This window comes from Bufo gargarizans, chromosome 3, assembly GCF_014858855.1.
Source record: "Bufo gargarizans isolate SCDJY-AF-19 chromosome 3, ASM1485885v1, whole genome shotgun sequence".
Lineage (NCBI taxonomy): Eukaryota > Metazoa > Chordata > Amphibia > Anura > Bufonidae > Bufo > Bufo gargarizans.
The window spans coordinates 244,881,600-244,897,511 of record NC_058082.1 but is presented as its reverse complement, the minus strand read 5'-3'; the positions used below and the strand labels follow the sequence as shown (position 1 = coordinate 244,897,511).

General features: G+C 42.9%; 1 protein-coding gene across 3 annotated transcripts in view; it reads right to left on the bottom strand.

Annotated features, from left to right (window-relative positions):
* FRMPD4 (FERM and PDZ domain containing 4) overlaps positions 1-15,912 on the bottom strand; it is a 553,304-nt gene that overhangs the window by 107,623 nt on the left and 429,769 nt on the right. For all 3 annotated transcript variants that reach the window (XM_044286281.1, XM_044286283.1, XM_044286282.1), the window contains one exon: positions 2,251-2,353. In XM_044286281.1, coding sequence (XP_044142216.1) covers positions 2,251-2,353 — 103 coding nt within the window. The remainder of the gene's footprint in view (positions 1-2,250; positions 2,354-15,912) is intronic.

Here is a 15,912-nt window from a genome sequence, read left to right as displayed (position 1 = left end):
GCCATAGAGTGCAGCCTTATTGTATGCCAGAGAACTGGAGTGAAAGAAGATAATTTTGCCACGCCTGCTTCCCCTCCCCTCGCTGTGCCCCCTTTTAGAGAAAGTGGCAAAGGTAGTGTAGAAATGCTACTTGCACCTATATTTAAGAGCAATGGCATTTAAAAAGTCACACTCATGAGGTTTGCAACTTTTTCATGCCAGAAAACTGGCGTGGATGGTAAATGATAAATTCCATAGATAATATCTACAGCTTTGAATATGCTCTATTTTCAGCAACATTTCATGGTTGTTCTCTATACTTCAGAATGTAAATGTAGAACATCTGATACAGTACACCAGTTGTGAGAATCAAGGTTATTTTTTTCTGCTTTCATCTGATTTACCATAATCCCGTTTCTGAGAGGCAGAAATAGAGAAAACAGATAATTCTGGTAGGCTTCTCAGAGCAACGCTATTGACCTTGGATGTTCATATACTTGTCATATGAATAATCAAAGATTATCATAAAAATTGATTACTTTTCTGCATGTCTAGACTTTGACTAGCTGGGAAATAAATAATATATTCCTCTTCTACCCTAGATTACTAGGTAATCAACTAGTAGCCCCTCTTAATTAACTAGGTAATCAAATATTAAAGGGGTTGTCCAGCTTTTACAACACCTCACATCCCTACTGATCAGCTATAGTGATGAGCGTCAGGGGGCAATGTTCGAATTTGCGATATTTAGCAAATATTCGTCATAAATTCGCTAATTCGCCATTATTTTCTTGATTGCGAAAATTGGCAATGCAATATGCGTGTATTGCACGCGCAATACAGGCGTGGGTTACTTTTGCTATATTTTTCAAACTGCTAGAAGTTTCCTGAGACTGGTTGGCATGGCAGAACATTCGATAGCTTCATATACAGATAGAGTGCTCCAATATATTTGCACAAATTGGAAATTAATAATGCACAAATTTTGGAGCAATACATGAAACATTTTAGCAGGACTGACTATATATTACTGCATATATGACTTTGGTGCACTATGTATTGTTGTGAACCTGTGACATCACAGCACTATGTATGTAGGATGTATGTATGGACAGCAGAACCTACTCTATCACAATATAACCTACACTGACTATCTCCCACTATCTGTATTATATATATAAGCTAACTAACTATCTAATATAATGAGTGGAAAGCACAGAGCACAGTAATGATGCTGCTGTCTCTCTCAGAACTGCAAAAAACGGTAGAAAATGGCTGCTGGGAGGTTCTTATATGGTAAGGGGTAGGCAACTTTCCTATTGGTTGCTAGGGATGTTGCTAAGCTCAGACAAAAACATTGCAGCCTTCTCATTGGCCCACAAGCAAGAAGCAGGGAGGGATCATGGGTTCAGATGAAAATAAAATCTAGAATATTCTCGAAGACGAATATATAGCACTATATTCAAAATCTTGGTGATATTCACGATTAAAATTAGCGATTCGAATATTCGCGCCCAACACTTATCAGCTATAGGGTGTAGTTTAATCGCTGGATGTCGGTGCCAGAACTACATAGCTCCATTAACTTTGTAGCACAGGGAGCTCATTACTACAGCGCTGCTCCCTTTAAGATCAAGGCTAGAAAACCCCTTTAATCCCTCTTAAATTAGGTGAATGGAACAGTTGCAAAATGTTTAAAATAAATCTGCTGCATGTGAATTCACCGTAAAGGCAGTAAAATAAAATAAAAAGTGGAAAATTACTGTTTTGAAAGAAGTGTGTAAAAGTAACGTGGAATCTTCCTGCTCTAAACATTTGTCATCTGTGTGTGGCTGGAGTTATTTTTTAGCAGGTGCTGGCATTGGTAAATGATAGCTTGAAGCTGTTGTGTTTGTGAGTAATCTCGCATCTATTGGCCTAAATCCCTTTGCTTGTAATAACCATAGGTGCCAATTATTACAAATATCCTGTGTCCTAGCGGGAATCTTTTCTTAGCATTGTGGAAAATCACTGTTATCCTTGTAGTGCCAGGAACTTTTTTAGTTTTGTAACCAAAAGCTTCAACAGTTCCAGAAATTATTACATTATCTAAATGACTAAAAGGCTCATCTCTCTGACAATGCAATTTGAATTCCCAGCTGCTCAGTATTCTGAGTGCCTATCCAAGAAAAAGATAATTTGTGATGTGCATTAATGTTTTATCACTAGTGGCAACAGACACAAGGCTATTGCTGGGTATGGTGAATTAAAAGGAGAAAACATATCACTTACCTGACAAGGTCGATCACTCGCTCCCTTGGGGCACTGCTGACAGGCTCCTCATTTATCATTATGATTTGGTCTCCTGGGACTAACTTCCCTTCAGAGGGACCACCTGCACCAAATGCAGAGAAAGAGATATTAGAAACATTTAAGAATGTATACATTGAAATAATGCACCTCCTGCAAGCTAAAAGGATGTCATTAATTCTTTAATTCATGTTGACAATGTATCATTTGCTATGGCATAGTTATTGCAAGACTGCATAGAGAAGGTCAAATGTCATAATAGTTGTACAAATGATTGCGCTTACTCATATTTTATTTAATACTGATTCATAGTTTGTGAAATGAAATGCTCCAATGTCAATTAGTCTATATTTGTTAGACACATTTAAAATGCTTTTAGAATGTGAATCATCTTCTTCCTCAGATATAATATCCTATATAGCTTTGGAGAAACACATGGGGCAATTGCATAATGCCTGCAGCAAAAAAATAATTGGTGCCAGTGATGCTGAAAAATATGCCTTTTGTTTACTTATTAACTGTAGAAGCTTTGCAACATGTTTTTTGGGAAAAAGGCACAATTGTACAGTTTCCAGTGCAACTACTATGCTTAAAGTATCATCAGACAGTTTTTCTTTTCTTAATTGGGCTGTTAGCTGGCTCTAGCTAGATAGATAGATAGGTGAACAGCTCAAGCCCTGTAACATACAAAATGAACTAATTCACCCTATCCTATCTCTAGCTGTCTTTATGTTAAGTAATTCAGTCAACCTAACTAAATAATCTTCCTAATCCCTAACACTGTACCTGTAAGACGCTAAAGTGTCTTCAATTGCTGTGCCTGTGACAAACATGTCCTATCACATCAGTGGCTGAGCTGAGAATAGTGGACCTTACATAGAGCCTATTAGATAAGTTAATATCGACCATCCTGATTGCCTGTCAGGCTGACTGCAAGGCATTATGGGCAAACCTGCCAGCCCGGGCCCATTTTAGGTTCAGCAGATCTTTTATCTACACACTTCCTGCCCTGTTTTTCTCATTAGTGTACTGAATTTGATATGTAAAATTGTGGTTCTCTTTGCGCAATAAATCACCAAAATATTGGCTTCATTTGGAATTCGAATTTTTGGAAAATTCGGGACAAATTTGATTTATGTAGAATCAATTCCCTCATCTTTATCAGGCAAACAATTCTTTTAATCTCAAATTTTTGGTTTTGAAAAGAAGAACATGCAAGGAGCATTCAGTTTAATGGGGCAGTCACAGACATTTGTGAGACAAATCTGCTGCATATGAATAAACTCTTTCACTGCTCTGAAAATAAGACTAATTTTTTTTTTAATCCACCCACTTGTAATGTGACGGTACAAATATGAATATTGGGCCAATATTTATCAAGACCAATGCAAGAAGTAGCTATCACAGTTTCTCTAGGCAAAGGTTACATTCAACTGTATCAACATCTACACTTACAGCTTTTTAGGGGACACTGTATGTGGCACTATTACTCTTAGGGCTCATTCAGACGGCCATATGTTTTGTTCCAAACCCGTTCCGCATTTTTGCGGAACAGGTGCAGACCTATTCATTTCAATGGGGCCGCAAAGGATGCGGACAGCACACCGTGTGCTGTTCGCATCCATTGTTCCGGTCCGTGGCCCTGCAAAAAATATAGAGCATGTCCTATTCTTGTCCGCAATTGCAGACAAGAATAGGCAATTTCTATAAGAGTTACGGCTATGTGCGGTCCACACGGGCCGGTATACGTGTTTTGCGGATACGTAAATTGCGGTACGCAAAACGCATACGGCCGTCTGAGCTGTTAGGGGAACTATTTGCTTATCATACTGCCTCCTATGTTAAGCTGGTTTTCTTGCCGTTTTACAAAAGTGACAAGAAATATCTGTCTTTACAGCTTTTTTTAGCCCATTAGTAACCAGCCTGTGTTGGGCCTTAGTGACCAAGCGATTTTTTTCATTCTTTTCAATTGATATAGCTGTATGAGGGCTTGTTTTCTTTCGGGACAAGTTGTCATTTGTAATGGCACCATTTTGGGTTACACATAACTTACTGGTTAACTTTTATTAACTCTTTCTGGCAGGGGATGGGGAAAAAAACAGCAATGCTGCCATAGAGTTTTTACGTTAGAAATTGTTTAGTGTTCATTTTTCAGCATAAATAACATTATAACTTTGTTCCCTGCCACTATGATTACAGTGATACCAAATACACATAGGGGCACATTTTTTAAGACCGGCATCTAAAGCCATTATAAAGAGGTGCCGGCCTCTCCAATACTTTGGCACATTCAGCACTAGTTCTAAATATAAGACAGCTTCCTTAGCTGGCTTACATTTAGAACATTTTCTATGCCTAAAACAACCGTAGAAAATGATAAATGAGACCGGTCTGCCTGCCCGCAGCCTTCCCTGCCCACTATTTTAGTTCTGACGTGAGCCGGAAAAAAGTCACAGGTATCCATTGCTAACCATTGTGACATCATCTGCTCCTGAAATACACCTTTTTAGTTGTAAATAAATATTTTTCAACAATTGATAAAGTATCTCTATAAAATACATGTATGGCATGGTAACAGAATATACCATAAATATCACATTGATTCTGGTTTGTCCTATGATACCTTAACCACATCTGTGTTGCTCTACTAGGTGCCATAACACCAGGGTAGCCCATTAGAGTCAATTGACTCCCACTGATCAGACAATGTTTGCAGTGGAATAAAAATTTAAGTGAAATTCTATTTTAGCTGTACTTTCCGTAAACACAATTGGGATTTTATTGATTGCCATATCCAGCATTATTCTCTTTTTGTCATCTGCAACTTGTTTTACGCAAACTTCCAGTGTATTCAGTTTTATGGTAAGAAATATTTATACTACTGCCATAGGGCGGAAAAAATATCCTCCAAAATAATATCTAAAATAAACTGTAAAACCCAGCTTGTGTTCTGCATCTTTCTTAGTAATCGAAGTCTTGTACAAGGAATTAAAGTTACTTTAATGATGTTTTAATGACCCAGCAACATCTCAAAAGAATTGTTGAGAAACAAAGACAAGGCTCGAAACTTGTGAATTATTAAAACAATTATCTGCCTGTTAATGAATCTTTTATCAGCTAGGCTGACTTTCCTTTAGTTCAATGTCACCAGTTTTTCGGGTAAATTGTTTAACCACATCCACAGAAAAGAAAATTGCCAATCGTGTATAAATACAGTTAGGTCCATAAATATTGGGACATTGACACAATTCTAACATTTGTGGCTCTATACACCACCACAATGGATTTGAAATGAAGCAAACAAGATGTGCTTTAACTACAGACTGTCAGCTTTAATTTGATGGTATTTACATCCAAATCAGGTGAACTGTGTAGGAATATGTTCCTCCCACTTGTTAGGGGACCGAAAGTAATGGGACAGAATAATAATCATAAATCAAACTTTCACTTATTAATACTTGGTTGCAAATCCTTTGCAGTCAATTACAGCCTGAAGTCTGGAACGCATAGACATCACCAGACGCTGGGTTTCATCCCTGGTGATGCTCTGCCAGGCCTCTACTGCAACTGTCTTCAGTTCCTGCTTGTTCTTGGGGCATTTTCCCTTCAGTTTTGTCTTCAGCAAGTGAAATGCATGCTCAATCGGATTCAGGTCAGGCGATTGACTTGGCCATTGCATAACATTCCACTTCTTTCCCTTAAAAAACTCTTTGGTTGCTTTTGCAGAATGCTTTGGGTCATTGTCCATCTGCACTGTAAAGCGTCGTCCAATGAGTTCGGAAGCATTTGGCTGAATGTGAGCAGATAATATTGCCTGAAACACTTCAGAATTCATCCTGCTTTTGTCAGCAGTCACATCATCAATAAATACAAGAGAACCAGTTCCATTGGCAGCCATACATGCCCACGCCATGATACTACCACCACCATGCTTCACTGATGAGGTGGTATGCTTAGGATCATGAGCAGTTCCTTTCCTTCTCCATACTCTTATGTTCCCATCACTCTGGTACAAGTTGATCTTGGTCTCATCTGTCCATAGGATGTTGTTCCAGAACTGTGAAGTTTTTTTTAGATGTTGTGGCAAACTCTAATCTGGCCTTTCTGTTTTTGAGGCTCATCAATGGTTTACATCTTGTGGTGAACCCTCTGTATTCACTCTGGTAAAGTCTTCTCTTGATTGTTGACTTTGACACACACACACCTACCTCCTGGAGAGTGCTCGTGATCTGGCCAACTGTTGTGAAGGGTGTTTTCTTCACCAGGGAAAGAATTCTTCGGTCATCCACCACAGTTGTTTTCCGTAGTCTTCCGGGTCTTTGGTGTTGCTGAACTCACCGGTGCGTTTCTTCTTTTGAAGAATGTTCCAAACAGTTGTTTTGGCCATGCTTAATGTTTTTGCTATCTCTCTTATGGGTTTGTTTCATTCATACTGACAGCTCTTTGGATCTCATCTTGAGAGTTGACAGCAACAGATTCCAAATGCAAATAGCACACTTGAAATGAACTCTGGACCTTTTATCTGCTCATTGCAGTTGGGATAGTGAGGGAATAACACACACCTGGCCATGGAACAGCTGAGAAGCCAATTGTCCCATTACTTTGGTACCTTAAAAAGTGGGAGGCACATATGCAAACTGTTGTAATTCCTACACCGTTCACCTAATTTGGATGTAAATACCCTCAAATTAAATCTGACAGTCTGCAGTTAAAGCACATCTTGTTTGTTTCATTTCAAATCCATTGTGGTGGTGTATAGAGCCAAAAATGTTAGAATTGTGTCAATGTCCCAATATTTATGGAACTGACTGTATTTGAACTGTGCACATGTATTGTCAAATGCAATGATTTTAACCATGCTAATTAACCCTGAGAGGACTGGAGTCCTGATGAGTGAGTAGGAAGATCTAAATGTTCGGGGTACTTCTTTCATGGTTAAAGCAATGTCAGTGCTTGCATTCACCAGGAGTAATATATGCAGCTTTCCACATTGACTTCTTATCAATTGTTATAACTACTAAAAAGGACCAAAGAACCTGCAGTTGCTGACCATATCTTTGTGTCTTAAGAGAATGATACAGAAGATATGAATCAGATGCATAGCATGTCAAACAGTGATTAACCCTGTAAAAAGTTGCTAATTTGTGAAATGTGATTAAAATTAGTTCATACCAGCTAAATTAGTGATACCCATTATTGGATGCAATAATTTGGGTTCTTGTCCCTCATCAGTACAGAGCAGGGTACAAGTCAGGTCACATTCACTTCAACGTTTAGCTTTCTGTTCTTCCTTTGTCTCAGAGGAACGTAAATAAAAGCAGAAAACTACTGAAAAAAGTGACACAAATTATGCACACTGATCATAACTGATGCTCAAAATAACTGATATTTTCAAGTAAATAGGCCACAGCACTCTTTACATAGAATGGCAAGGGTGGGTACACGTCCGGGTTGTGTTCTATAGCTCCACCTCGAGAACTGTAAGTGTCACAAATATTTAGACAGCACTCCTTAAGTGGTGATAATTAATGATTTTATTTCATGTTATTTCAGCCGGAATAGGTGGTATGTCAGTTGCAACGTTTCAGGCTTAATAATCGCCCTTCATCAGGCTGACAAGACATAATATACAAAAAGAAAAATTCATATGGCGGCCATCAATCAAAATCAATGATACATGATAATATAAATAGGTGCATAAATACATGGTTATACAACTCATGAAATAAAACATGAAAAAAAGGCTATCTGAAGGTTTCATACAACAATGTTACAGTCACATATATTATAAATGGTCCAAGGAGCTAAATCATGTTCAGTAGCACTAAGAGCAACAGTGCTCGGTATAGGTATGTAAGTGCTAATACTGTGGGCGGTGCAGACTGCGGCCAAGGAAGATGGGATGGCCCCAGAATATACTAACACACAGAAACATCTGTTGTGGAAACAAGCCATAGAATCTCTGTTATTGGCTGGCGGGGTAGTCAGGGCATATCTGCGGCAGAGAGAGCTGCCACCGGTTGGCCCCAAGTACCACGCCACCCACCAAAGGACTGAAACAACATGAGACAGTGTGTAAGAAAGGAAGGGATAAAACTCCTAGGAGTGCATAATAGAGCATCTGAGGACAGAGTATGCCAGGGTTCAGGAGGGGCTTCTCGAGGTATGGGGAGAAAGACCTATATTGGATAGTAAGGCAGACTACAGTACATTTACGTATAAGTAGGTAACTCATATTCCACAGTGCTTTACAGTTCAGGGGTTCATGTACAAACAGCCATAAATAACATAGCAACAGACAAGTCAATAATTACAACAAGAGGAATGAGGACCCTGCTCGCAAGAGCTTACAATCTATGAGGAGATAGGGGTGACACAAAAGCTAAGTGCTTGTTTTATACAATGGTCCAGCCATCTTGGGAGAATAAGGGAGCAGATATAAAGCTGCATGATCCGGTCAGCAGCCAATATATGAAGTGCTTCTGGGTGCATGAGTGCAGTGGAGAGTTTGGTGGAGGATCAGGTTCAGGAAATGATAAAATGGGCTATATGGAGAGGAGTTAGATCAGGGGATGTGATAGGCCACCCTAAAAAGATGATATTAGATATTGTGATTTTACCTAATTTCTTGGAGTAGGGCTTTCAGAGAATCGGTGCAGCTCTGGAGAAGTCTTGGAGCCGGGAATAAGAGGTTCGGATTATTGTGTAAGTCAGTCGTAATTCATTGGCTGAACAAAGGGCACAAGTAGGAGGTAGGCAGAGATGAGAGAAGAGATGTAGGGGGGTGCAGCACTGTGGGGAGCTTTGTGGTTGAGGACGAGCAGTTTCAATTGGATTATATAGTGTACGGGCAACCAGTTCAATGACTGACACAGAATGGAGGCATCGGAGTAGCGGTTGGACCAGGGCCGGCGCTTCCATAGAGGCAAGGGGGGCAATTGCCCCCGGGCCCCCAAGTCCTTAGGGGCCCCCCGCGCCGGCCCGCAACTAACTATAGGCAGGGACGGCGTCGGCGCTTCCATAGAGGCGGGGGCGGGGGGGGGCTCTCTCCCTCCCCCCCGTGCTGCTGCTGTCACCTCCGCCAATAAGAAGAGACATGGGAGGAGGAGGGGAGGGGCTGTGGCCACTGCGCCACCAATGATGAAAACTGACCTGTAATACAAATACAGGAGTCGGGTGCCGGAATCAAATAGCCGGCACCCGACTTCTATGACAGGGAGCGGCACCTTAGGGGTTAACTGCCGCTGATCGCAGCCCCCTATCATAGAGGTCGTGTGCCGGCTATTTCACTCCGGCACCCACTTCCTGCATTTGTATTAACATTGGTGGCGCAGTGCGCCCCCCCCCCGTATAATATACATTGAGTGGGGCCCCCCCCAGTATAATAAACATTGAGTGCGGCCCCCCCCCAGTATAATAAACATTGAGTGAGGGCCCCCCCCAGTATAATAAACATTGGTGGCGCAGTGGGCAGTGCCAATGAGGGTTAAAAAAATAAATAAAAAATTAACTCACCTCCACCAATTGATCGCGCAGCTGCCGGTCTCCTGTTCTTGCTTCAGGACCTGTGGTGACGTCACTGAGCTAATCACATGGTCCATTACCATGGTGATGGATCATATGATGTACCATGTGATGACCACAGTGATGTCACCACAGGTCCTTTGACAGGTCCTAAAGAAAGAACAGGAGACCAGCAGCTGCGCGATCAATTGGTGGAGGTGAGTTATTTTTTTATTAATTTTTTTAACCCTCATTGGCACTGCCCACTGTGCCACCAATGTATATTATACTGGGGGGGGGCACTCAATGTTTATTATACTGGGGGGGGGGCGCACTCAATGTTTATTATACTGGGGGCACTCAATGTTTATTATACTGGAGGGGCACTCAATGTTTATTATACTGGGGGCACTCAATGTTTATTATACTGGAGGGGCACTCAATGTTTATTATACTGGGGGGGCACTCAATGTTTATTATACTGGGGGGCACTCAATGTTTATTATACTGGGGGCACTCAATGTTTATTATACTGGAGGGGCACTCAATGTTTATTATACTGGGGGCACTCAATGTTTATTATACTGGGGGGGCACTCAATGTTTATTATACTGGGGGGGCACTCAATGTTTATTATACTGGGGGGCACTCAATGTTTATTATACTGGGGGGCACTCAATGTATATTATACTAGGGGGGGCACTCAATGTTTATTATACTGGGGGGGGCACTGAATGTTTATTATACTGGGGGGCACTCAATGTTTATTATACTGGGGGGGCACTCAATGTTTATTATACTGGGGGGCACTCAATGTTTATTATACTGGGGGGGCACTCAATGTTTATTATACTGGGGGGGCACTCATTGTTTATTATACTGGTGGGGGCACACTCAATGTTTATTATACTGGGGGGGGCGCACTCAATGTTTATTATACTGGGGGGGCACTTAATGTTCATTATACTGGGGGGGCGCACTCAATGTTTATTATACTGGGGGGCACACTCAATGTTTATTATACGGGGGGCACTCAATGTTCATTATACTGGGGGGGCACACTCAATGTTTATTATACTGGGGGGGCGCACTCAATGTTTATTATACTGGGGGGGGCGCACTCAATGTTTATTATACTGGGGGGGGGCGCACTCAATGTTTATTATACTGGGGGGGCGCACTCAATGTTTATTATACTGGGGGGGCACTCAATGTTTATTATACTGGGGGGGCACTCAATGTTTATTATACTGGGGGGGGACACTCAATGTTTATTATACTGGGGGGGCACTCAATGTTTATTATACTGGGGGGGACACTCAATGTTTATTATACTGGGGGGGCGCACTCAATGTTTATTATACTGGGGGGGGCGCACTCAATGTTTATTATACTGGGGGGGGCGCACTCAATGTTTATTATACTGGGGGGGCGCACTCAATGTTTATTATACTGGGGGGGCACTCAATGTTTATTATACTGGGGGGGCACTCAATGTTTATTATACTGGGGGGGGACACTCAATGTTTATTATACTGGGGGGGCACTCAATGTTTATTATACTGGGGGGGACACTCAATGTTTATTATACTGGGGGGGCGCACTCAATGTTTATTATACTGGTGGGGGCGCACTCAATGTTTATTATACTGGGGGGGCGCACTCAATGTTTATTATACTGGGAGGGCACTCAATGTTCATTATACTGGGGGGGCGCACTCAATGTTTATTATACTGGGGGGCACACTCAATGTTCATTATACTGGGGGGCGCACTCAATGTTTATTATACTGGGGGGGCACACTCAATGTTTATTATACTGGGGGGGCACTCAATGTTTATTATACTGGGGGGGGGGTGCACTGTGAAAGGGGCCTAACGGTGAATAGGACAAGGGTTCCAGCCCCTAAGGGGGCTAATAGTACTGGCACATGATAGGGGGGCGCCTATGGCTACTGGCACATGTTAATGGGGGGCTGAGGCTACTGGCACATGATTAAGGGGCATCTATGAGGGCACATTTCACTGGCACATTATTGGGGGACATCTATGGGGGGACTTCTTACAATATACAGTATACCTCTACACTGTGCCACACAATATACAGTATACCGCTACACTGTGCCACACAATATACAGTATACCACTACACTGTGCCACACAATATACAGTATACCTCTACACTGTGCCCCAAAATATACAGTTTCCTCTGTAAAAATCATCAAGTGTCATGGGGGGGGGGCCCCCTTATTGTTTTTCGCCCCAGGGCCCCATTTCACCTAGAACCGGCCCTGGGTTGGACAGATAGGTGACCCTGCATTAACAATAGATTGGAGAGGGGAAAGTCTGGTGAGGGGGAGACCAATTAATTGTGAGTTACAGTAATCAAGGCAGGAATGGATCAGGGCAACAATGAGAGTTTTTGTTGTTTCCATACTGAGAAAGGGGTGGATTTTAGAAATATTTTTGAGGTGCAGATGACATGAGCGGGAGAGAGATTGGATGTAGGGGGTGAAGGAAGGATCAGTGTCAAACGTCACCCTGCTGCCTAGGAGTGATGATGGTGTCGCACAGTGAGAGGGAGATATCAGGTTTGGGTAGGTTAGTAGATAGAGAGAACACAAAGTTTCGTTTTTGAAAGATAAATGTCTACTTTCTTTCAGAAGAAGCATCGCTTTAATTGTCCTAGTAATGCAGATCAGCACCATTTACTTAAGCTGAGCATGGTCAGATGTAAATGTTGCCCCAGAGAGCAATGCAACCCATAGAAAACATTTAATATAAAGTTGAATACAAAGTTAAATGAAAGAAAGAAAGACTACAGTGGAGCAGATTTACTAATCTTGTCTAAACATAAGATGGCATAATGTTAGAGGCAAGAGAAAGTCAGCAGATCTATCAAATTTATCACAGTGCTTTAGCAGTATGATAGATTTTGAGCATCATGTTAAATAAGTTAGACACTTATTTTATGCCACGTCTTTATCGTCTTACTATAGATAAATATCTATGGTAAAATTTTAGCACAATTTGGTGTGTTTAGGCCATTTACTTTTGTTAAAGCCTCACCCCTTTCACTCTCTGTCACAACCTCTTGTCTAGTGAGGCACAAAGGTGGTCTAAAACATTATATACATTTTTAATAATACATGTAAACTCGTTTTTATGGTGCAAATTTAGCCAGAATTGTGGTTTAGTAAGGCCTCATGCACACAACCGTTTTTTTTTACGGTCCGCAAAAACGGGGTCCGTAGGTCTGTGATCCGTGACCGATTTTTCGTCCAGTTGGTCTTCCTTGATTTTTGGAGGATCCATCCTGAATTACAATGCAAGTCAATGGGGACGGATCCGTTTGACGTTGACATAATATGGTGCAATTGCAAACGGATCCGTCCCCATTGACTTTCAATGTAAAGTCTGGAGTCTCTTTTATACCATCGGATCGGAGTTTTCTCCAATCCGATGGTATATTTTAACTTGAAGCGTCCCCATCACCATGGGAACGCCTCTATGTTAGAATATACTGTCGGATATGAGTTACATCGTGAAAACTCATATCCGACAGTATATTCTAACACAGAGGCGTTCCCATGGTGATGGGGACGCTTCTAGTTAGAATATACTACAAACTGTGTACATGACTGCCCCCTGCTGCCTGGCAGCACCCGATCTCTTACAGGGGGCCGTGATCAGCGCAATTAACCCCTCAGGTGCCGCTCCTGAAGGGGTTAATTGTGCGTATCACAGCCCCCTGTAAGAGATCAGGGCTGCCAGGCAGCAGGGGGCAGACCCCCCCTCCCCAGTTTGAATATTATTGGTGGCCAGTGCGGCCCCCCCACCCCCTCCCTCCCTCTATTGTAATAATAGCATTGGTGGCACAGTGTGCGGCACCCACTCCCTCCCTCTATTGCATTAACATTGGTGGCAGTGTGCGCCCCCCCGCCCCCCATTCCTCTCTCTATTGTTTTAATACATTGGTGGCAGTGTGCGCCCCCCCGGCCCCCTCTTCCTCCCTCTATTGTTTTAATACATTGGTGGCAGTGTGCGCCCCCCCGGCCCCCCCTTCCTCCCTCTATTGTTTTAATACATTGGTGGCAGTGTGCGCCCCCCCGTCCCCCCCTTCCTCCCTCCCCAGTTTAAATTTCATTGGTGGCCAGTGCGGCCCCGCCCCCCTCCCTCCCTCTATTGTAATAATAGCATTGGTGGCACAGTGTGCGGCCCCTCTCCCTCCCTCTATTGCATTAACATTGGTGGCAGTGTGCGCCCCCCCCACCCCCCCCTTCCTCCCTCTATTGTTTTAATACATTGGTGGCAGTGTGCGGCCTCCCCCCCCCCCCGATCATTGGTGGCAGCGGAGTTCCGATCGGAGTCCCAGTTTAATCGCTGGGGCTCCGATCGGTAACCATGGCAACCAGGATGCTACTGCAGTCCTGGTTGCTATGGTTACTTAGCAATAGTAGAAGCATCATACTTACCTGCTGGCTGCTGCGATGTCTGTGTCCGGCCGGGAACTCCTCCTACTGGTAAGTGACAGCAATGCACTGCACAGACCTGTCACTTACCAGTAGGAGGAGCTCCCGGCCAGACACAGACATCACAGCAGCCAGCAGGTAAGTATGATGCTTCTACTATTGCTAAGTAACCATGGCAACCAGGACTGCAGTAGCGTCCTGGTTGCCATGGTTACCGATCGGAGCCCCAGCGATTAAACTGGGACTCCGATCGGAACTCCGCTGCGACCAATGATCTGGGGGGGGGAGAGGGGAGGCCGCACACTGCCACCAATGTATTAAAACAATAGAGGGAGGAAGGGGGGGCGGGGGGGCGCACACTGCCACCAATGTTAATGCAATAGAGGGAGGGGGGGGGCCGCACACTGTGCCACCAATGCTATTATTACAATAGTGGGAGGGAGGGGGGGCGGGGCCGCACTGGCCACCAATGAAATTTAAACTGGGGAGGGAGGGGGGTCTGCCCCCTGCTGCCTGGCAGCCCTGGATCTCTTACAGGGGGCTATGATACGCACAATTAACCCCTTCAGGTGCAGCACCTGAGGGGTTAATTGTACGGATCACAGCCCCCTGTAAGAGATCGGGTGCTGCCAGGCAGCAGGGGGCAGTCATGTACACAGTTCGTTGTATATTCTAACTAGAAGCGTCCCCATCACCATGGGAATGCCTCTGTTAGATTATACTGTCGGATCTGAGTTTTCACGAAGTGAAAACTCAGCTTTGAAAAAGCTTTTATGCAGACGGATCTTCGAATCCGTCTGTATGAAAGTAACCTACGGCCACGGATCACGGACACGGATGCCAATCTTGTGTGCATCCGTGTTCTTTCACGGACCCATTGACTTGAATGGGTCCGTGAACCGTTGTCCGTCCAAAAAATAGGACAGGTCATATTTTTTTGACGGACAGGATACACGGATCACGGTCTCAGCTGCAAAACGGTGCATTTTTGATTATTAAACCCCCCCTAAAGTGTATTCAAGTAGTGGCCAAGGGCTAGCAACATAATAGAATCTATTTTGATTTCATTATGCTTGCTTGACAATGTAAACTCCAGATTAAAAACACTACACCCCCATTTATATAATATTATAAATCTGATTTATGTACAAAAAGAGAAGCTATAACTATGACTAAGGGCTAGTGTATGGCCCGAAACACGTAAGTTGTGTATATGTCTCTGCATTTACTGGAGCCAAAAGAGAATACACTGTTTTTATGGAAGCTGGAATCTTTTCTTCTTGTACATTGGAATGGCTGTGGTTCTGCAGTGATTCCGTGCATTCACAGAAGCACATAAGTAAGCTGAATCCCCATCTACCTATAAATGTAGTTTACTACCAGAATTCCGCTTCAATGTGGAACACTCTGCTTAAGGAAACGTTGACTAAGTATGTTAAAATTTCAGCCAGAGCTCTATTTTGTGTCCATCACATGACCATGACTTTTTTCATTGAAAGTAAACCATGAAGGTCCCAACTGAATGACAGCAAGCAGAGATCCCGAGAACTATATAAACAATAAGCTTTACTTGCTAAACCTCCTAAGGTGGCAGAAGAGACATGCTTTGAAATATAAATCCTCCCTGCATGTAAAGTCTAGACACAATTCAAAATTTGATGATGAAATC